This window comes from Corvus kubaryi, unplaced genomic scaffold, assembly GCF_017639235.1.
Source record: "Corvus kubaryi isolate FWS band 111438036 unplaced genomic scaffold, C.kubaryi_AGA036_p1.0 37955, whole genome shotgun sequence".
In the NCBI taxonomy this organism is placed as follows: Eukaryota; Metazoa; Chordata; class Aves; order Passeriformes; family Corvidae; genus Corvus; species Corvus kubaryi.
Window position 1 is genome coordinate 1 of NW_024581159.1, and position 20,954 is coordinate 20,954.

General features: G+C 62.1%; 1 protein-coding gene across 3 annotated transcripts in view; it reads left to right on the top strand.

The window, feature by feature from the left end:
• Positions 1 to 7,034: 7,034 nt before the first annotated feature.
• LOC121672129 (low-density lipoprotein receptor-related protein 1) overlaps positions 7,035 to 20,954 on the top strand; it is a 30,791-nt gene continuing 16,871 nt past the window's right edge. For 2 of the 3 annotated variants that reach the window (XM_042044648.1, XM_042044649.1), the window contains exons 1-26: positions 7,035 to 7,225; positions 8,142 to 8,364; positions 8,629 to 8,818; positions 10,077 to 10,220; positions 10,378 to 10,614; positions 10,757 to 10,937; positions 11,044 to 11,266; positions 11,413 to 11,602; positions 11,946 to 12,071; positions 12,165 to 12,305; positions 12,574 to 12,699; positions 12,937 to 13,053; positions 13,159 to 13,239; positions 14,186 to 14,236; positions 15,731 to 15,898; positions 16,141 to 16,323; positions 16,732 to 16,932; positions 17,014 to 17,259; positions 17,460 to 17,657; positions 18,249 to 18,453; positions 18,562 to 18,726; positions 18,989 to 19,233; positions 19,495 to 19,626; positions 19,709 to 19,936; positions 20,079 to 20,253; positions 20,622 to 20,716. In XM_042044648.1, coding sequence (XP_041900582.1) covers positions 7,074 to 7,225; positions 8,142 to 8,364; positions 8,629 to 8,818; positions 10,077 to 10,220; positions 10,378 to 10,614; positions 10,757 to 10,937; positions 11,044 to 11,266; positions 11,413 to 11,602; positions 11,946 to 12,071; positions 12,165 to 12,305; positions 12,574 to 12,699; positions 12,937 to 13,053; positions 13,159 to 13,239; positions 14,186 to 14,236; positions 15,731 to 15,898; positions 16,141 to 16,323; positions 16,732 to 16,932; positions 17,014 to 17,259; positions 17,460 to 17,657; positions 18,249 to 18,453; positions 18,562 to 18,726; positions 18,989 to 19,233; positions 19,495 to 19,626; positions 19,709 to 19,936; positions 20,079 to 20,253; positions 20,622 to 20,716 — 4,423 coding nt within the window. In that variant the 5' untranslated portion in view covers positions 7,035 to 7,073. The remainder of the gene's footprint in view (positions 7,226 to 8,141; positions 8,365 to 8,628; positions 8,819 to 10,076; positions 10,221 to 10,377; positions 10,615 to 10,756; positions 10,938 to 11,043; positions 11,267 to 11,412; positions 11,603 to 11,945; positions 12,072 to 12,164; positions 12,306 to 12,573; positions 12,700 to 12,936; positions 13,054 to 13,158; positions 13,240 to 14,185; positions 14,237 to 15,730; positions 15,899 to 16,140; positions 16,324 to 16,731; positions 16,933 to 17,013; positions 17,260 to 17,459; positions 17,658 to 18,248; positions 18,454 to 18,561; positions 18,727 to 18,988; positions 19,234 to 19,494; positions 19,627 to 19,708; positions 19,937 to 20,078; positions 20,254 to 20,621; positions 20,717 to 20,954) is intronic. The other variant, XM_042044650.1, reaches the window with a different exon arrangement.

The window sequence follows — 20,954 nt, forward strand, 5'->3', positions numbered from 1 at the left end:
TGCACCCATCTGTCTGTCCCTGCACACACCTCTGTCTGTCCCTGCACACACCTCCGTCTGTCCCGGCGCCCATCTGTCTGTCCCTGCTCATATCTGTCTGTCCCTGCTCATATCTGTCTGTCCCAGCACCCATCTGTCTGTCCCAGCACTCATCTGTGTGTCCCAGCACTCATCTGTGTGTCCCAGCACTCATCTGTCTGTCCCTGCACACCTCTGTCTGTCCCTGCACACCTCTGTGTGTCCATCCCGTGCTGCCTCGTGCCAGGCTCTCTGCGGGAACCCTGCAGGACCCTCCCTGCCCACGCTGGCCCCATTTCTGCTTTCTCATCCCCCCTCCCCCCGGATCACCCCAGTGGTGCTCCCTGGGTTCCTGTCGAGCCTGTGTCTCTCTCCTCTCACCCAGAAGGAAGCCAAGCGCCCCATCCCTCCCTCGGCCTCTACGGAATATTTGTGCCCATGGAATGGTCTCATTAAGGCCAAGTAATTAGCGGTCCCTTGGCTGCCCTCCACGCAGCCTGGAGCTCGTTCCATCCCTGTTCCTGCTCTTCCCACCTCCGGTGCCTCAGCCAGGCTCTGCAGGGATGCTGCGGGGTTGAGCCAGGACATGGGGAGGAGTGAAAGTTTGGGGTGTCCCCACCCCGGGGAGCTGGAGACGGTGTCACTGGGGAGCTGGAGAGGAGCCAGTGACCACTTGGACACAGTTCCCCTTCAGATGCAGCCCTGGTGCTGCACCGGGGGTCTGAGGCACAGAGACCACATGGGCTGGGGGTCCCAGAGCTCCCTGGAGAAGGGCAGTGCTCCAGCATCTGCCACTCATCGGGCTGGGATGTCCCTCTGTGGGGGCTGCACAGCCCCGGGGGGGGCCGCGTTGCCCCCGAGGAACGTTTGGCTTGCGCAGGGCGGGCGTGAGCTCTCGCAGAGCCCCAGGGATCCATCCCAGCGCCGAGTCAGACATCCTGGCCGTGGGCCACCGGCTTCCACCCAGCGGTTCCTCCTCGCAGCGAAACATCTTAGCAGAGAGGGCGGTGAATTTATTTATTTTCGAGCCTGGTTTGCTGAGGGAACGAGGCTGACGTGACGGCAGTGGCCGTGTGTGGTGGTGGCCGTCCTCTCCGCCGTCCCCTCCTGCCTGGCTCGGACACAAGGAGTTGGCTGTTCCTGGGAGCAGGGGGGCTGTGCTGGACCCTCGGGGGCACGGGGTGTCTGTCCGGCCGTCCGGCGCCCTTCGGGGCGGGAGTTTGTCTTTGTGCCCGTGCTGTTAACATACTTCTAATTAAGGAAAATTGTCCCCAGGAGCAGTGTTTATCCACAGAGCGCGGTGCCCTCACAGAGACGGGCTTGTTCTCCCGGGGAGAGGATGTCTGTGGAGGGAAGAGACAGAAATTCCTCCAGATTATGGTATTATGTAAATGTATCAAACGGATCATTCCCTATAAAAAGGAAAGTGGGAAACCGATGTGTTCGAGCGGCCCTGGGGATCGCATTCCTGACGAGCCTCCGTTCCTGCGCCGCCGGCGTTTCTGAGCCGAAACATTTCGGCGACTTTTCCAAGCTGTTTTTCCGCCCAGGCCGTGTGCCGGCAGCTCCGGGGGGCTCGTGGGGCAGCCGCCCGGGCATCTCACTGGGTGGCAAGTTGGCCACGGCCCCTCCTTGCCCCGCGGGGTGGGTTGTGCCGGGAGCGGGGGACGCAGCGCCCGCTGCTCTCCGGGTGGGATCTCTGTGGGATGCGGTGTGGATGGGCAGCTCTGGTGTGGTGTTGCTTGGGCCACGGACCCCATGAGGCCTCCTGAGGCACTTGGGGTTCATGTCAGGGCTTGTTCATTGTGGGGAAGCAAGAACTGGCTGTTGCTGTAGATGTGTGTTTATCAGACATAAATATTCTTTATTTATTCTTTATTTCTTTATTATTCTTTATCTCAAGCCAGATGTTAGCGGTGGAGGTTGGTCCATCTCTGTTCTCCATTCCATGTGCTGGGGCAAGGGGGAAAGTGCTCCTCAGCAGAACGGGAACAAGGATTTGGTGTCGGAGCTCCGTGCCCAGCGATGTCTCCGGCTGCTTCAAGCAAAGCTGGGACCTCTCCTGGCCACCATCCCAGTCCTGCTGTCCTGGGAGTGCTCCCTGGAGGGGTAGCTGGGAAGTGGAGTTTCTGCCAGACTTGGAATCACGGAATTATTAATTCCGTTAATAATTATGGAAAAGCCCTCTAAGACCCTCGAGTCCAACCATGAACCCAGCGCCACCAGGTCATCGCTGAAACGTGTCCCCAAGTGCCACGTCCACACATTCCAGGAGGAATTTTTCCATGGGAAGGGTTGTCAGGCATTGGAAGGGGCTGCGAGGGAGGTGGTGGAGTGCCCATCCCTGGAGGTGTCCAAGGAATGACTGGACGTGGCACTCAGGGCTCTGGTGGGGGTTGGCCACGGGTTGGACTCGATGGTCCTGGAGGGTTTTTCCAACCTCAGGGATTCTGGAATTCAGGGATTTTTTGCCAAGCTTGTTGGATCTCTGTGGCTATAGGGGGTTTCTCCTCTTCCTCGCTCAACTGTGCAGGAGTCTGGAGGAGCTGCTAAGTGGCTGCGTTGCCCTCGCAGCTGTTTGGGGACTGTCGAAATCCCTGGTTTAAATCCGAGGGAAGATTGTGTGTTTCCTTCCTCCTCCTGTCAGGCCACAATTGATGTGTTTGCAGACTGCACAGCAACTGATTCATGCAGAGCAAAGTTATGTGCTGGGTCAGCAAAGCTCCTTCCCCAAAAAACCCACAGCCCTGCAGTGCCTCGCTGCGAGCGGGGGAAATCGGGCGGCTCGGGTTAAGGGAGGGAGAACCTCGGGCTGCGGCGCCAGTGGGAAATGTGGGGTCGGTGACCCACTTGTGTCAAGGAGTTCTTTGAGTGGCCACCTGGAGCTCTGGGATCCCGGCAGAAGGATGTGGCCAGAGGAGGCCACGGAGCTGCTCTGAGAGCTTGGAGCAACCTCTGCCGTGGAGCCAGGCTGGGAGAGCTGGGGGTGTTCACCTGGAGAAGGGAAGGGTCCAGGGAGAGCTCAGAGCCTCTTCCAATGCATGAAGGGACTCCAGGAGAGCTGAGAGGGACTTGGGACAAGGGATGGAGGGACAGGACACAGGGAATGACTTCCCACTGACACAGCGCAGGGTTAGGTGGGATACTGGGAGGGAATTCCTCCCTGGGAGGGTGGGCAGGCCCTGGCACAGGGTGCCCAGAGAAGCTGGGGCTGCCCCTGGATCCCTGGAAGTGTCCAAGGCCAGCCTGGACAGGGCTTGGAGCACCCTGGGATGGTGAAAGGTGTCCCTGCCCATGGCAGGGGCTGGGATGGGATGAGCTCTAAGGTCCCTTCTGACCCAAAGCATTCCAGGATTCTGTGAAAAGGGAAAATCCAAGCTCAGCATGACACACAGGATTTTGTGGCGGGGACCTCAGGAACGGCTCTCAGCCGGGATCACTCAGGCTGTGGCGGGTGTGAAACCAGGAAACATCTGTGCGGGTGGGTTTTGGGGTTTGCTGAAGTTGCCAACCCGCCCGTGTTGAGCAACTTTGAAGTTCTCGGTGCTCCTTCGTCCTCCGTCCTCCTCCATCTGCCCTCCCCCCCCGAGTGGGGCTGCCAGCGTGGACCCCATCCCCGTGAGGTTTTTTGGCCGCCTCTCCCAGGAAGAGCCTTGGGAAGCCGACATTCCCTGCTCTCTGCCCCCACCAGCTCCCTTCCAAACACTCTCAAATAAATAAATCTTGGGAAATGAGCTCGGCGTGTCGCAATCGCCCGCAACGGCCCCGCCGAGGTTGAGCAAGGAGGAGGATTGATTCCAAGATAGGAATTGGTGGGGAGAGGCACCCGCGGGGGGCTGCAGGAGTGATGGGGGGGTTGGTCTGTGCCCTCTGGATTCTGCCATGGAATCGTGGCACAACCCCTCCAGGGGACAAGTTCATCCCTGCCGGTCCCCTCAGATGGGTCCAAGGTGTGTCTTCACCATGGCACTGTCCCCAGGCTCCCATTTTGGGTGGGGGGATGCAGGGGGGAGACTCTTTGCCCCCCACTCCCCCCCTCTCCAAAGATTGGGAAGGAGGGGGGGGTAAGGTTTCTGCAGGCCAGCGCCAGGGGGTTAAAAATAGATGTTTTCTAAATTAGCTTCCACCAAAAGTTCAAGAGGAAATCCAGGTTTAGCTGAGGCTACAAGGAAGAGCTGAAAATAATAATAATAATAATAGTGATGATGATGAAAATAACAATGATGATGATGATGATAAAAAAAATACAAAGTGATTCCTGCGAAGGAGAGGGGAGCATGGTGAGCACAGAAAGAAGGAGCAAAGCTGGAAAACAAAAGCCTTTGAGGAGGGTAATGCTTTCCAGCTGCAAAAATACAGCCTGGGAGAGGAGCAAGTGCTTGCGTCACCCCCAGCCCCCGGCCCTGGGCTGCTCTGCCCGGAGCTGGGGCCTGTCCGGAGACCCCCGGCTGGACCAGGACCCCCGGCTCCCCTGGGAAGAGGCGGCTGTGGCAGGATGGGTGTGAGGGGAGTGTGGGGCTGGAAGTCTGTGGCTCGTTTTGGCCATTTTCCCTTTGGATTCCTCTTTTGAGTGTTGGGCTGGACTCAGCTCCAGCTCGGAGGGATGCGGGAGAGCGACGGGAAAGGGGCGCTGGCGATGGGGCGGAGATGGTTGGACCCCCTCGAGGAGGACAATCCGGGGGTCTGCAGCCTCGGGTGGGGGGCGAGGGCCCCTGAGCCCGTCCTGCCAACGCTCCCCACCCGCCCCTGCTTGGATCGCTCCCCCGGTCCTGTGACTCTGACTCAGCCACGCAGGCGCCAGCCAAGACCTGCTTTTTTTGGGGAATTCTTGCACATCCCTTCGCTGAAGTGTTTCTCGCCCCGGCAGGGCCCTGCCACCCCCTCCCCGCGTCAGAGGGGGGGTTTGGGGTTGCTGGGGGGGGGGAGCAGGGGAGGTTTGGGGATGCTGGGGGGGAGCAGGGGAGGGCGGTGGGTGCTGGTTGTGACAGCAGGGTTCCGGCAGCCCCGTCTCGGGGGCAGAACGTGGCCCTTGGCACCCCAGTGTACATTTTTAGATGGTTTTTGCTCGTCACAAACCCCTCTGTCGCCCCAGGAGCTGGGATAGGGGGATCCTGGCTGGAGCAGGAGCCCCATGAGCCCTGTGCCAGCCCCGGCACGTTGGGCAGCGTGGTGGGAGCCCTGCGCCGGCCTGGGTTTGGGGTTGATGCTCATTCCTTGGCTCGGGCTGTTTCCACTTGTTTTTACGAGCTGCCTCACGCCGGGTGGTGGCTGCGGGCGCCGTGGCCTCACCCTTCCGGAGGGGGGGTCACTGTCGGCATCACCGCCGGCTGCGTGTCCCCATCCCCGTCCCCAGGGCCACGGCCCGGACACGAAGGGCTGGGTGAGCTGGCCCGGATAACTCAGACACTGGGAATTGGGGTTTGTGCACCCCGAACTCTCTGCGTGCTCATCCCCATGGCCTCATCCCAGCCCGGCAGTGCGGATGGACTCGGCATCGCCGGGGAGAGCAGGGGGAGCGGGGGGGCATTGCAAAACCTCCTGGCTTGATTCATGTTTTCCCTCCCTGCGTTGGTTAATAATTCAGTGGTGTCTGGCCCTGCTCCTCTGCGGCCGTCTGGGTCCTGCTGACCTCGGGGTGCTCAGGCTGGGGGGCTGCTGTGCCCCATCCCTGCTCCTCTGGGGCTCTCTGGGTCTCACCGACCTCGGGGTGCTGGGACTGGGGGGCTGCTGTGCCCCATCCCTGCTCCTTCCTCCAGGGCTCTCTAGGTCCCTCTGACCTCTGGGTCCTTCTGACCAGGGCTGCTGTGCCCCTGTCCCTGATCCGCCCTGCCCGTGCTGGCTGTGGTGCTGCAATGCTGGGGTCTCGGAGGGGCAATCATCCAAAGGACAGCTCCCCAGAGCACTTGGGATCCCCAGGAGCTGCAGCCCCTCAGCCCGGCCTCTGGCCTGGTGGGCGCAGGAGGGGCTGGGCAGCGCTGAGCACTGAGCCGGTGGCGAGGCAGGAATTCGGGTACGCTGGGTTTATCCGATTTAACAGGCTTTCAGTGGTTTAATTAAATACTCACACGCTGCGTGCCAGGTGCTGTCCCTCACCTGCTCCGGCCCCCGGGGTGTCCCCGCAGCTCCGGATTAGCTCTGCTCCCACCTCGCCCAGCGGGATCTGCCCGCGGCCCCCCGTGTCCCATCCCGGTGCCGCTGTTGGAGCCCCTTCCCTGCTGCCCGCTCCCTCCTCCAGCACCCACCTTGCAGAGCTTCCCCCTGCTCCGCTGGTATTCCTGCGGGATGGATTCCCAGTGTTTCTGCAGGATAATTCCCAGTATTTCTGCGGGATGGATTCCCAGTGTTTCTTCAGGATAATTCCCAGTGTTTCTGCAGGAAAATTCCCAATGTTTCTGCAGGATAATTCTTAGTGTTTCTGCAGGATAATTCCCAGTATTTCTGTGGGATGAATTCCCAGTGTTTCTGCAGGATAATTCCCAGTGTTTCTGCAGGATAATTCCCAGTATTTCTGCGGGATGAATTCCCAGTATTTCTGCAGGATAATTCCCAGTGTTTCTGCAGGATAATTCCCAGTATTTCTGCGGGATGAATTCCCAGTATTTCTGCAGGATAATTCCCAGTGTTTCTGCAGGATAATTCCCAGTATTTCTGTGGATAATTCCCAGTATTTCTGCAGGATAATTCCCGGTGTTTCTGCGGGATGAATTCCCAGTGTTTCTGCAGGATAATGCGGGATGCTCTCGCGGTGTTCACACCAGATGCTTTCCCGGTTGTGTGCGATGTTTCTGGCTTGTCTGGGGGCAGCAGGTCCCGTGTCCCTGGGGAGCAGGGGATGGGGTGCCGTGGGTGCTGTGGGTGCCGTGGGTGCCGTGGGTGCCCTGTGGCTCCATGCAGGGTGACCAGGGCAGATCCCTGGTACGGGTGCAGGTCCCGCTGCCCTCGTGGCTCCCACGGCTTCGTTCCTTGGCTGTGTTGGTGTGATCCTGGGGGGCTCCTGGCTCTGTCCCTCCCTGCCTCACCTCACTCCCTCCTCTCCCGGCCCAGATGTGGAGCAGATGGCCATCGACTGGCTCACGGGCAACTTCTACTTCGTGGATGACATCGATGACAGGATCTTCGTCTGCAACAAGAATGGGGACACCTGCGTCACACTGCTGGACCTGGAGCTGTACAATCCCAAGGGAATTGCGCTGGACCCGGCCATGGGGTGAGTCCTGGGAATTCACTGCCCTTGGGGACAGTTGGCAAGGGTGGCCTGTCCCTCTGGGGTGGGGAGTTTCCTGTGTCTCTGTGAGCCCTCTCTGCAGGGATGCTTCCCACCAGCTCTGCAGGGCTCAGTCCTGCGGGACACACCTGGCCCAGCTCTGGGATAAGCTGCTGCTTCCAGCTCGTGCCACACAGCGTGGTCACAGCTTTGCTCCAGCTTTTGGGAGCCGAAGCAGTCGGCTCCGTGCGTGGCCGGAGCAGCTCCCTGGTGCCTGTGGGTCCAGCCGCTGCCTTCTGCACAGCCCCGAGGATGGGGATGCCAGGATGCTGAATCATGGGAGCAGCTCAGGGCACACCTGGCAGCTGCCAGGCCCCGGGAGCTGCGAGCTGCTGTGGCCGAGGCCATGGTGGGCAGAGCAGAGTAACCAGTCAAGAGGAAAACTCCCCCCTCACCAGCTGCTTTCCTGATGGGCACTTCCCTCCTGGCTCGGATGGAAAAAGCTGGTGTTATTGAGCAGAAAATTGGGAGTATTTAATGTAAACAAACAAATATCACAGAGGATCCTGGAGAGAGACTCCAAGCTTGAGCAGGGCTGGTGCAGACAAGCCCCACAGGTGACTGAGTTAAGTCCCTTGGGCTCTGTGGTGGTGATGCTCATCCCTGGCTCTGCTGTGCTGTGCTGGGAAGCACCGTGCCGGGAGCTCTGGGATGCACAGGCAGCTGCCTCAGGTTGTGTTTTAACATCTACAACCTCACGTGGGCCTCCTCCGGTGACACCAACACATCTGATGCTCCCGGGTGCTCTGTGCCAGCCCCCAGCCGTCCCTGCGGGGATTCACACATCCGTATCCTCCCTCTGCCAGGGGTGAAAGTGCCACCCCGGCTCTGAGCTCGCTCCTCTGCTCTTCTCTCACAGCAAGGTGTTCTTCACTGACTACGGGCAGATCCCCAAGGTGGAGCGCTGTGACATGGACGGGCAGAACCGCACCAAGCTGGTGGACAGCAAGATCGTCTTCCCACACGGCATCACCCTGGACCTGGTGAACCGGCTGGTGTACTGGGCTGATGCCTACCTGGACTACATCGAGGTGGTGGACTATGAGGGCAAGAACAGGCACACCATCATCCAGGGCATCCTGGTGAGCAGGTTTGGGGCAGGGTGGGGTCAAGGGAGAGGACTGGTGTCGGAGCTCGTGTCCTGGGTGCCACTGGTCTGCAGTTGTGGCTTTACTGGGCCAGTAAGAACACGCTGAGCACTGGGCATGGTCCTGCCGAGGGTCATCTTGTGCCAGTGGTGGACAAGACCACACTGATGGACAAGAGCCACGGGGTGGGACCAGGGGTTTTGTGCGTTGCGGAGCCCGGCTCTCACAACTCCTAAATCCTTGTGGACACCCTTCCAGATCGAACACCTGTACGGGCTGACGGTCTTTGAGAACTACCTGTACGCCACCAACTCTGACAACGCCAACGCCCAGCAGAAAACCAGCGTCATCCGCGTCAACCGCTTCAACAGCACCGAGTACCAGGTGGTGACACGGGTGGACAAGGGCGGAGCGCTGCACATCTACCACCAGCGGCGCCAGCCCACAGGTGGGACCCCGACTTGGGAGTAACAGCTCCCTGGTTCCTCAGTGAAGGGCTTGGGTGGGATTTCAGGAAGAATTTTGCCATGGAAAGGGTGGTCAGGCTTTGGAAGGGGCTGCCCAAGGAGGTGGTGGAGTCCCCATCGCTGGGGGTGTCCAAGGAATGACTGGATGTGGTGCTCTGGTTGGGTTGACAAGGTGGGGATTGGTCACAGGTTGGACTGGATGATCTTGGAGGTCTTTTCCAACCTCAAGGATTCGGGAATTCCTACTCTCCAGGTCACTGGGGGCTGCTGAACACCCTGGGGTGCCCCCCTTTCCTGCTCTCGCTGCAGCTCCTCCTGTGAGCGCTGCGCTACACGGCTGATGGATCATGGAGAGTGCAGAGCAGATGTGGCATCCTAAAATATTAATGGTCCCACTCTCTGTCCCCACTGCCAGCATGTTCACCCCAGTGCTCCCAAGCACCAAGGGATTTCCAGGGAGTTGAAAGGCTCCGGTGCTGCGCCGACCCCTCCCTGCATCCATCCCTGCCTGCCCGCTCCACCGCCACCAGCACCTTCCTGCAGTTAATCAATTTACTCCTTTAAAATCCTCTTAGTGTCTGCAGCCTGCTCGGCATTTTCCAGAATATAAAATTAATCAGGAGATTTCTGAGCGGGGAAGGAGTGTGATTAAGGGGCTCTCCGGGTGGTGCTGGCTGTCCCCGCTCCGGGGCTTGTCCCGCCGGTGCAGCAGGATGGGGCAGCGTGGCCCTGTGGCTGTGGTGCTGTGCTGGGACATGCTGGCTTCTCCCTGGGGATCCTTCCCATGGGAAAATCCTTTCCCACCTCTGCCCTGTCCTGTGCAGTGCTCAGCCCTTCTCTGACTGGCCAGGAGCTCCCAGGAGGAATGATCCCCCTAAAACCCAGGGAGGACCCATGAGAGCATCCCCACATCCCTGTGTCCCTGTCCCGCCCGTGCTCCCGATGCCGCTCTGATGCCCCTGGAGGCTGCAGCCCCGTGTCCCTGTCCCTGCCCCGTGCTCCTGGTGCCGCTCTGATGCCCCCAGGCGCTGCAGCCCCGTGTCCCTGTCCCCCCCACTGTGCTCCCAGTGCCGCTCTGATGCCCCCAGGCGCTGCAGCCCCGTGTCCCTGTCCCCGCCCCGTGCTCCCAGTGCCACTCCGGTGCCCCCAGGCGCTGCAGCCCCGTGTCCCTGTCCCCCCACTGTGCTCCCAGTGCTGCTCCGGTGCCCCCAGGCACTGCAGCCCCTCTCTGTGTTGCAGTTCGGAGCCATGCCTGCGAACCAGATCAGTTTGGGAAGCCGGGAGGCTGCTCGGACATCTGCCTGCTTGGGAACAGCCACAAGAGCCGGACTTGCCGCTGCCGCTCCGGGTTCAGTCTGGGCAGCGACGGGAAGTCCTGCAAAAGTGAGTGCTGGCCTTCCTGGGGGGAATACGGGGGGCGAGGGGCTGGAGCCATGGGCTCTGTGTTCTCTGACCCCACAACAGCCCCGGTGCCACGTGCCATCCCCATGGCACTGCCCCGGCCCGGCTGGTGGCCATGGCTGTCCCTGTGTCTCCACAGAGCCTGAGCACGAGCTGTTCCTGGTGTATGGGAAGGGACGTCCTGGCATCATCCGCGGGATGGACATGGGCGCCAAGGTGCCAGATGAGCACATGATCCCCATCGAGAACCTCATGAACCCCCGGGCTCTGGACTTCCACGCTGAGACCGGCTTCATCTACTTCGCTGACACCACCAGCTACCTCATCGGGCGCCAGAAGATTGACGGCACGGAGCGGGAGACCATCCTGAAGGACGGTGCGTGGCTGGGGGGCCGGGCTTGTGCCCCTGTGTCCGTCATCCCAATCGGTTTGGGTCGGGATCAGGCACCAGTCGGGGCTGTTGCTTCCTCTTTTCACCTCCTTGCCGGTGATGAACCCGCTCCGCTTTTCCCCCAAAGGCATCCACAACGTGGAAGGGATCGCCGTGGACTGGATGGGGAACAACCTGTACTGGACAGACGACGGCCCCAAGAAGACCATCAGCGTGGCACGGCTGGAAAAGGCCGCCCAGACGCGGAAGACGCTGATCGAGGGGAAGATGACGCACCCCCGCGCCATCGTGGTGGACCCCCTGAACGGGTGCGGGTGCCCGGGTGGGCAGGGCTGGCTGGTGGGGCCACGGCCACCGGGATGTGGTTGGGTCTTGTGGTGGCCAGGCCAGGGCTCAGCTTAGTGTCCGTGGCAGGTGGATGTACTGGACGGACTGGGAGGAGGATCCCAAGGACAGCAAGAGGGGCAAGATTGAGAGGGCCTGGATGGATGGTTCCAACCGCAACATCTTCATCACCTCCAAGACCGTCCTGTGGCCCAACGGGCTGAGCCTGGACATCCCGGCCAAGATCCTGTACTGGGTGGATGCTTTCTACGACCGCATCGAGATGGTTTATCTCAACGGCACCGAGCGGAAGGCGAGTGGGGGTCCCGTGGCCCTGGGACACTGACCACCCACAGCGCTGGGGCAGCCGAGCTGCGGCCTCTCTCCTCTCCCCTTCCATCACCCTGTCCGTGTCTCCGAGTGCCCATCCCAGCTAACGGAGCCTCTCCGCCTCCCCAGATCGTGTACGAGGGCCCGGAGCTGAACCACGCCTTCGGGCTGTGCCACTACAGCAACTTCCTGTTCTGGACCGAGTACCGCAGCGGCAGCATCTACCGGCTGGACCAGGCCTCCAAGGCCGTGAGCCTGCTCCGCAACGAGCGCCCGCCCATCTTCGAGATCCGCATGTACGACGCGCAGCAGCAGCAAGGTGCGAGGGCGCGGGGGGCTGGGGTTGGAGGGGTGGGGCTGGGGGGTGAGTCTGAGCTGCCTAAGCAGCCCCCCACCCGGTTTTGCTTCCTTCCAGCCATCCCCGTGCTCCTTGTTTTGCTTTCCTGTTGCTCGTGCCTTGCCCTTCCGGCCTTCCCCTCTTTTTTCCACCCTGATTCCATCAGGCTCTGTGTCCCCTGAGGGGTCCCCATGGCCTGCCCTGGGGTCTCCAGCTGGCTTCCAACTGTGGGAGGCCAGGGGGCCGGAGGCACCCAGCACCCCCCTGGGTCTGCAGCGGCCCCTGGGCACTGAGGTGCCATCTCCTCACCCTTTTGCCTCCACAGTGGGCTCCAACAAATGCCGTGTCAACAACGGGGGCTGCAGCAGCCTGTGCCTGGCCACCCCCCGGGGCCGCCAGTGCGCCTGTGCCGAGGACCAGATCCTGGGGCCGGACTCTGTCACCTGCCAGGGTAGGCTGGGATCCTCGTGGGGACCCCCTTTTCCCAAGGGAAGCTGCGCTTGGTCACCTGGATAAAATCCTGCCTGTGCTTTCTCCTTGGCAGCCAACCCATCGTACATCCCCCCGCCGCAGTGCCAGCCCGGGGAGTTCGCCTGCAAGAACAACCGCTGCATCCAGGAGCGCTGGAAGTGCGACGGGGACAACGACTGCCTGGACAACAGCGACGAAGCCCCCGAGCTCTGCCGTGCGTGACCCCTCCTGCGCGCTGGGATTGGGGCTGAGGCTCCCCCAGATGTGGGGGCAGGGTTGGGGCAAGGTCAGACAGCCAGGAGCCCTCTGTCCCCTCTCCAGCTCGAGGAGAGGAGGGGGTATAGGAGGACGATGTTGATTGAGATTCTGATCCTAAGTTTAAGGCTCCAGCCCTTTTCTGTCCCGGTTTTTCTCTTCGTTAGATGTAGAGGAGGGATGGGCTGGGATGAGGGGCAGGTCCTGAGTGTGTTTTCTCCCCGCAGACCAGCACACCTGCCCTTCAGACCGCTTCAAGTGCAAGAACAACCGCTGCATCCCCAACCGCTGGCTCTGCGACGGGGACAACGACTGCGGGAACAACGAGGACGAGTCCAACTCCACCTGCTCGGGTGAGGACCCTGCCTCGTCCTCAGGGAGTCGCGGGAGAGCCTGTGCTGAGCCACAGCCTGAGGTTTTGGGGTCTCGCATGGGCCTGCACCCACCTTGGCTGCAGCCTGAGGTTTGGGGTCTCGCATGTGCCTGCACTTCAGCTTCGCACCTGGGCCTCGCAGGAGCCCGGGGGTTGTTCCCCACCTTCCCCTGACAAAACAAGGGCCACTAACACTCCATCTGTTCCTCCTGGCCAGCCCGGACCTGCTCCCCCAACCAGTTCTCCTGCGCCAGCGGCCGCTGCATCCCCATCTCCTGGACGTGTGACCTGGACGATGACTGTGGGGACCGCTCCGACGAGTCCGCCTCATGTGGTGAGCCGGGACTGGGAGCACTGGGGGCACTGGGGTGCTCCACAGGGCTGTTGGGGTGGACATGGGGTGTCCCCCATGCTGACGGTGCCTCTGCCTCCTCTGCAGCCTACCCGACCTGCTTCCCCCTGACGCAGTTCACCTGCAACAATGGGCGCTGCATCAACATCAACTGGCGCTGTGACAACGGTGAGGACCCGGCCCCGCCGTGCTCCCGAGGGGACGGCGAGACCCGAGGCGGGGGTGCAGCCTGGCAGGGACCCCATTTTGGCAATTTGGGCCAGTTCTCAGCATGTGCTGAAGGGCAGAGCCCAAGCCCCAAAGGGAGCGGGCGTGAGCCAAAGCTGAGCCCATCCCGCAGCCCCCAGCCCCGTATTTCCCTTGGCTGTGCTGGGGCAGGGAGTGCCACAGGAATAACCTGGCAGGGATTGTTCCAGACCTTGGCATCCTTTCCAAAGTTTCCAAACTCTGCCCTGGTGCTGGAACCAAGCGTAGCATGGCCAGAGATGCCGGCAGGGCTGATCCAGGTCCCGCGGCCCCAGGCAAGGCAGGAGAGCTCTCCCAGCCAGCTCCCATCGGCCCTCAGATCTTTCCAGGGCCAGGCCTGGGACAGAGCCTTTGCCCCAAGGTTGCTTTCCTTTCCTTTCCCACAAGTTTATTTCAGTCTTTGAGCCGCTCTGCCTTGTTAGGAATAATTAGTGGCTTCAGAGCAGGCGAGACACTGGTGCCTGGCTGAGCAGAGCTGTGGGTGCCGGACTCTCCCTGAAGTCTTCCTGAGCTCCCTTGGAGCTGGCCCTGCCAAGGGCTGGTCCATTCTCCTGGGATCCCCCACCGTGGCAGCCAGGCCATGGCGTGGAGCCCCTTGTGCAGCCCCGAGCCTCGCCAGGTGCTCAGGGCAGGAGCTGCAGCACCATGAGGGTCCCCCCATCCTGGCTGCCCCCCGCTCCCCCAGCACCCTGCGCTGCTTCTGGTCTCGCCTCCCGGGCTGCCCGGTGCCTCTGTGTGTCCGTGTCCGTGTCCGTGTCCACGTCCCGGTGTCTCTGTGCCGCCCGCTGTGCGTGTGCCGTGTTTGTCACCGTGGCGTGTTGTGTTTGTCACCGTGCCCACGCTCCTGTCTGGTGGTTCTGTGTTTCAGAAAAAGATTGTGGGGATGGCTCTGACGAAAAGAACTGTCCAAAGCCTACCGGTTAGTGCATAGATCAACATGCACCAGACCCCCACCTGGCCCCCTGAGCCCCCAGACCTGCCCCCACCAGAGGGGCTGTGAGCCCCAGGGGCTGCTGCTCCGGACACTGGCAATGCCCCCCATCCTCTCTGGCACTGCCTCCTGTGCCTCTGGTGATGCCCCTGGTGCCTCTGGTGATGCCCCAAGCCTCTCCAGCCATGGCCCTGGTGCCTCCAGCAATGCCCCCTGTGTCTCTGGCAATGCCCTCATCCTCCAGCCATGGCCCTGTGCCTCCAGCAATGCCCCTGGTGCCTCTGGTGATGCCCCAAGCCTCTCCAGCCATGGCTCTGTGCCTCTGGCAATGCCCTTATCCTCTCCAGCCATGGCCCTGTGCCTCTGGCAATGACCCCATCCTCTCCAGCCATGGCCCTGTGCCTCTCCAGCAGTGTCCCCCATGCTCCCCAGCAGCAGGAGGGATGTGCCAGGTTCCAGGGAGCTGCTGTTCCTCCCAGCTCACCGAGCAGAGCCACTTGGGAAGCTCCTCTTGGTGGGAGCCTGGAGAGGTCAAGGGCTGCAGGTGCAGGAGCTGAGCTGCTGGTGAGGCCACGTGGCAGCTGGCAGTGCCATCGTCCCCATCAATGCCATTGTCTCCATCAGTGCCATCGTCACCATCAGTGCCACTGTCCCCATCAATGCCATTGTCTCCATCAGTGCCATTGTCCCTATCAGTGTCATAGTCCCTATCAGTGCCACAGTCCCTATCAGTGCCACCATCCCCATCAGTGCCACTGTCCCCATAATGCCATCATACTCACCAGTGCCATTGTCCCCATCAGTACCATCATCCACGTCAGTGCCATCATCCCCATCAGTGCCATTGTCCCCATCAGTGCCATCATCCTTGTGCCCATCCTGAGGCACCAGGAGGCAAATCCCCTTGACCAGTCTCGAGTGGGACATCCACAGTGGAGCCCTGTGGTGGTCCCCAGGCCAGGCCCCCCATGCCGGGCAGGCGGAGGGGCTGCATTGCCAGTATCCAGGTACCCTCAGATCAAACCTCTCCCTGCCCACAGCGGGCACGGGGGTTTCCTCCGGGCAATCTGAGCCCCCCAATTGGCCGTCCCAGCCCCCCTCCCCATGGGTGCACCCCCAAAGGAGCGCCCGTCCCCCAGCCCTGCTCCCCCTGGAGTGGAGCTCCCCGTGGTGCCGGGCGCCTGCAGCCCCCCAGGTTCATGGCTGATCTATGCAGTTTCTGTGTTTCATTTTCTCTGTGCACTGCTGGTGCTGTGGCAAGCGGGGGGAGGGAGGGCCGGGGGTCTCCAGCCCATGGCGGGGGTCCCTCCGCCAGTGCTGAGGGGCTGCTGTCACCCCGCGTCCCATCTGCCAGTGGGGTCTGTCTGCTCCCTGTTGTTCCCCGCTTCCCCCGGCGAGGGGTCTCTGCTGTCCTCCCTCCTGCCAGTCCCCTTCTGGCCGGCCACCTGCTGACCCCCTGCCCGCCCCCCCTTCCCTCTCCAGACAACGACTGTGGGGACAACAGTGACGAGGCCGGCTGCAGCCACTCGTGCTCCAGCAACCAGTTCAAGTGCAACAGCGGGCGCTGCATCCCCGTGCACTGGACCTGTGACGGGGACAACGACTGTGGTGACTACAGCGACGAGACCCACGCCAACTGCACCAACCAGGGTGAGCCCCAGCACAGGCACAGGCATCGCCCGGAGAGCCAAACCCTGCCCCGAGCAGAGCAGCCCTGCTTCCAGGCAGGGAATTCTGCCGCCTTCTCAGCCCACACTCAGTGCCCAGATCCCCCTCCCGTGCCTCTGGGTGCCTCCAGCTCTTTCCCTGTTGGCTGAGTGCCTGGTCCCCCTCCATTCCCGGAGCCCCCCAGCTCCGTGGGGTGCAGGCAGTGAGCGGTGCCCTCCCCACAGCCACACGCCCGCCCGGGGGCTGCCACACGGACGAGTTCCAGTGCCGGCTGGACGGGCTGTGCATCCCCATGCGCTGGCGCTGTGACGGTGACACGGACTGCATGGACTCCAGCGACGAGAAGAACTGCGAGGGGGTCACCCACGTCTGCGACCCCAACGTCAAATTCGGCTGCAAGGACTCGGGTGAGAGCAGGGGAAAGGGGAACCCACCTGGGGGTGCTGGGCTGTCCTCGGTGCCGGGGTAATGGGGAAACACAAGCGGCCAATCCACGAACCAGGATCCTGATGGATGGTGTCATCCTCAGATCCCTTCTCCCCTTCTCTGAGGAAGGGGCTGTGACACACTTTGGCGGGTTGGGGACAAGTGTGGAGGGACATCAGCTCTGGGGCTGACCCTCTGAGCCCCCAATGCCCCCCCTGTGCCCCGCCCAGGCCCTCCCTGACCTATTCTGCCTGGGCCAGCTCTGGTCCAATTTTTGGGGAGCTCTCAAACACCCCCACACCCCCCTTGCGTGGGATAACATCTGGAAATGCCTGGAATAATGTCCCTTCTGCTTCTGCTGTGCCCCCTCCCCGCCCCCTCCCTGTCAGCCCGGTGCATCAGCAAAGCCTGGGTCTGCGACGGGGACAGCGACTGCGAGGACAACTCCGACGAGGAGAACTGTGAGTCCCTGGTGTGCAAACCCCCCTCGCACACCTGCGCCAACAACACCTCCATCTGCCTGCCCCCCGAGAAGCTCTGCGACGGCTCCGATGACTGCGGCGACGGCTCCGACGAGGGCGAGCTCTGCGGTGAGCGCGGGGCCGGACGTGGGGACGCGGGGTGACCTGGGAGTGGGACGAGGAGGTGACGAGCTCGTCCTGTCCCCGCAGATCAGTGTTCCCTCAACAACGGCGGCTGCAGCCACAACTGCACGGTGGCCCCTGGCGAGGGCATCGTGTGCTCCTGTCCCCTGGGCATGGAGCTGGGCGCCGATAACAAGACCTGCCAGATCCAGAGCTACTGTGCCAAGCACCTCAAGTGCAGCCAGAAGTGCGAGCAGGACAAGTACAATGTCAAGTGCTCCTGCTACGAAGGCTGGATGCTGGAGCCCGACGGCGAGAGCTGCCGCAGCCTGGGTGTGTTTTGGGGGACACCAGGGGCTGGTAGCAGCCCCCTGGCTGCCTCAAGGCGGGGTTTGTCCTCTCGTGGAGCTGGGGTTGTGTTGATGGACACGGCTGGGTGCTGGTGGGGTCTGTGTGCTGGCAGCGGGGCTGGGGCTGGGTGCTCTGTCCCCTGCCTTGTCCCTGCCCCTCTGACCTCACCCTCCTTCCCCCAGACCCCTTCAAGCCATTCATCATCTTCTCCAACCGCCACGAGATCCGGCGCATCGACCTGCACCGGGGTGACTACAGCGTCCTGGTGCCCGGGCTGCGCAACACCATCGCCCTGGACTTCCACCTCAACCAGAGCTCCCTGTACTGGACCGACGTGGTGGAGGACAAGATCTACAGGGGAAAGCTGCTGGAGAACGGGGGTGTGGAACCCGGGGCTGGGGGGAGCTGGTGGGAGGGAAAGCAGGGGGGCAGGTCTGGGGTCAGGGATTCTGTGGCACCCCATGGTGATGTGGCAGCTGAAGCTCACAGCCCTGATAGGGATCCTGTTCTGCTTTCATTATGCAGGAGTTAATTAGCATTCCCAGCGCATCCCTGCTGGTAATTGCAGCCCAGCAGCTGGGCACAGAGACGACCCCCCCCTCCATCAGTGCTGCTCCCGCAGGAGCCCAGTGCCAGGACCAGGGATGGGGGCTGAGCCCTTTGGGGTCTGACCATGGATAGGGGATGCTGAGCCCTTTGGGGCCTGACCATGGATAGGGGATGCTGAGCCCTTTGGGGCCTGACCATGGATGGAGCTGAGAGCTTTGGGGTCTGGACTATGGGTAGGGGGTGCTGAGCCTTTTGGGGTTTGGACTATGGATGGGGATGGTTCAGGCCCTGTTTGGGGAGGACATGTCTCCCCACCATCAACCCCAGCTGAGCTGGGTGGAGCTCTTGAGGATTCGGGGGTGGTGGTGCTGGGTGGGCTGGGGAAGGGGCACCAGCCTGAGCCCTCACCCTGTGCCCCACAGCTCTGACCAGCTTCGAGGTGGTGATTCAGTACGGCCTGGCCACCCCCGAGGGACTGGCCGTGGACTGGATCGCCGGCAACATCTACTGGGTGGAGAGCAACCTGGACCAGATCGAGGTGGCCAAGCTGGATGGCACCATGCGGACCACGCTGCTGGCCGGGGACATCGAGCACCCGCGCGCCATCGCCCTGGACCCTCGCTATGGGTGAGGCAGGAGGGGACGGCGCTCACTGGGACACGCCAGCACCTGTGGGATCTCATGGGGGGAATGAGGCCACGGGCTCCTGTCCTTGCTCACTGTCCTTCCTGGCAGGATCCTGTTCTGGACGGACTGGGACGCCAGCCTGCCCCGCATCGAGGCCGCCTCCATGAGCGGCGCGGGCCGACGCACCATCCACAAGGAGACGGGCTCAGGGGGGTGGCCCAACGGGCTCACGGTCGACTATCTGGAGAAGAGGATTCTCTGGATCGATGCCAGGTAGGGCCAGGACGCCTCTCTCTGTCTCCCCCCCTCTGTCCCTCCCAGTCTGGACCTTCCTCTCGCTGCAGCGCTGTGCTGGGCTGGGAGTGAGAAGCCCTCGCGCTCTGGGGTCTGTTTGTGTCTCCAACACGTGCCAGCCCTTGCTCTGGGTTTTCTCCTCCGTGGATCCCTGGTGTAAATCAGCAGCTGTTGCTGTTGGGTTAAAGACCCTGTGGTGCCCCCTCCCCAGCTCCCTCACCGTTGTCTGCCCCCGGCACAGGTCGGATGCCATCTACTCAGCCCTATATGACGGCACGGGGCACATCGAGGTGCTGCGGGGACACGAGTACCTGTCCCACCCCTTCGCCGTCACCCTCTACGGGGGGGAGGTGTACTGGACCGACTGGCGCACCAACACCTTGGCCAAGGCCAACAAGTGGACGGGGCACAACGTGACCGTGGTGCAGAGGACAAACACGCAGCCCTTCGACCTGCAGGTGTATCACCCCTCCCGGCAGCCCCTGGGTGAGGCTGGGGGAGTGCAGGTGGGGGGACAGGGTGGGGGGACCACAGGGGGTGGTGCTGGCACTTGGTCTGTGCCCACACCCACTTGGATGTGGGCTGCTGTCATCGCTGTGGCTGCCCCTTTGCCTGGTCAGGTGATGAGGGTGATGGTCTGAACTCCTTGATGGGGCAGGCAGGGTCTGGGGGGGCTGCAGCTCTTGGGGCTTCCCAGGTGGATGTCTCCAGGGGCTGGGATGTCGCTGAGTCCTGTCCCCTTTGCAGCTCCTAATCCCTGTGAAGCCAACGGGGGCAAAGGGCCGTGTTCCCACCTCTGCCTCATCAACTACAACCGCACCCTGTCCTGTGCCTGCCCCCACCTCATGAAACTGGACAAGGACAACACCACCTGCTATGGTAGGGGTCTGCCTGGGGGGCCGGGGGGATGAGCAGGTGCTCCAGAGCCGAGATCCCACTGCTGCCCTTCTTCTTCCCGCAGAGTTTAAGAAGTTCCTGCTGTACGCGCGGCAGATGGAGATCCGGGGCGTGGACATCGACAACCCCTACTACAACTACATCATCTCCTTCACCGTGCCCGACATCGACAACGTCACCGTGGTGGACTACGATGCTTTGGAGCAGCGCATTTACTGGTCAGATGTCCGCACCCAGACCATCAAGAGAGCCTTCATCAACGGCACCGGCGTGGAGACCGTCGTCTCTGCAGGTGGGTGTGGGGCTCCCGGAACTGGGGACCCCCCAGCCCTCCAGAGCCTTCATCTCCCTGAGATCAGCCCTTCCTCTTCATCTGAGCATCATCCCAGCCCCGTCCTCACAGCTGACGAGCTCCCGTCTCCGTTGCCTTGCAGACCTGCCCAATGCTCACGGCCTCTCCGTGGATTGGGTTTCCAGAAACCTCTTCTGGACCAGCTATGATGCCAACAAGAAGCAGATCAACGTGGCCCGGCTGGACGGCTCCTTCAAGAACGCCGTGATCCAGGGGCTGGACAAGCCCCACTGCCTGGTGGTGCACCCGCTGCGGGGGTGAGTCTGGTGGGGAGGAGGGGTGTGTGTGGGCACAGGTGTGTGTGCGGGCACAGGTGTGTGTGTGACAGTGCACACGTGTGATGGGGGACAGAACGGGTGCTGTCCCTGCGTGTCAGCATGCAGGAGGGTGTGTGACAGGGGATGGGGCTGTGCTGTGTGTCCTTACAGGCTGTGACAAGTGTGCCCCCACCAGCGTGTGCCAATCCAGGGCTTTGGCAATGCCCAGACCCACTCCTGGGTGGGGCCAAGGGGCTGTGGGGTTGCCCAGGCTGTGCCACGAGCAGGCGAGGGGCTCTGCAGGGCTGGGAGGGTGCAGGGGGGTGCTGACACTGTGTCCCCTCACCCACTGGCCCCTCACCTTGCAGGAAGCTGTACTGGACAGATGGGGACAACATCAGCGTGGCCAACATGGACGGCAGCAACCGCACGCTCCTCTTCACCAACCAGAAGGGACCTGTTGGTACGGAGCCCTCCGTGTCCCCCAGGGTCCCCCACCTCGCCTTGCTGTCCTGCAGAGCCTCAAGTCCCCACTCTGGCTCCTCGGCGGGGTGGTGGCTGTCCTGTGCTGGGTCACCGTGACCTCACCTGCCCACTGTCTCCATCCCATCCCATCCCATCCCGTCCCATCCCATCCCATCCCATCCCATCCCACCTCCTGCTCTGTGATGGTCCCTGCATGCCACCAGCGCGATGACATT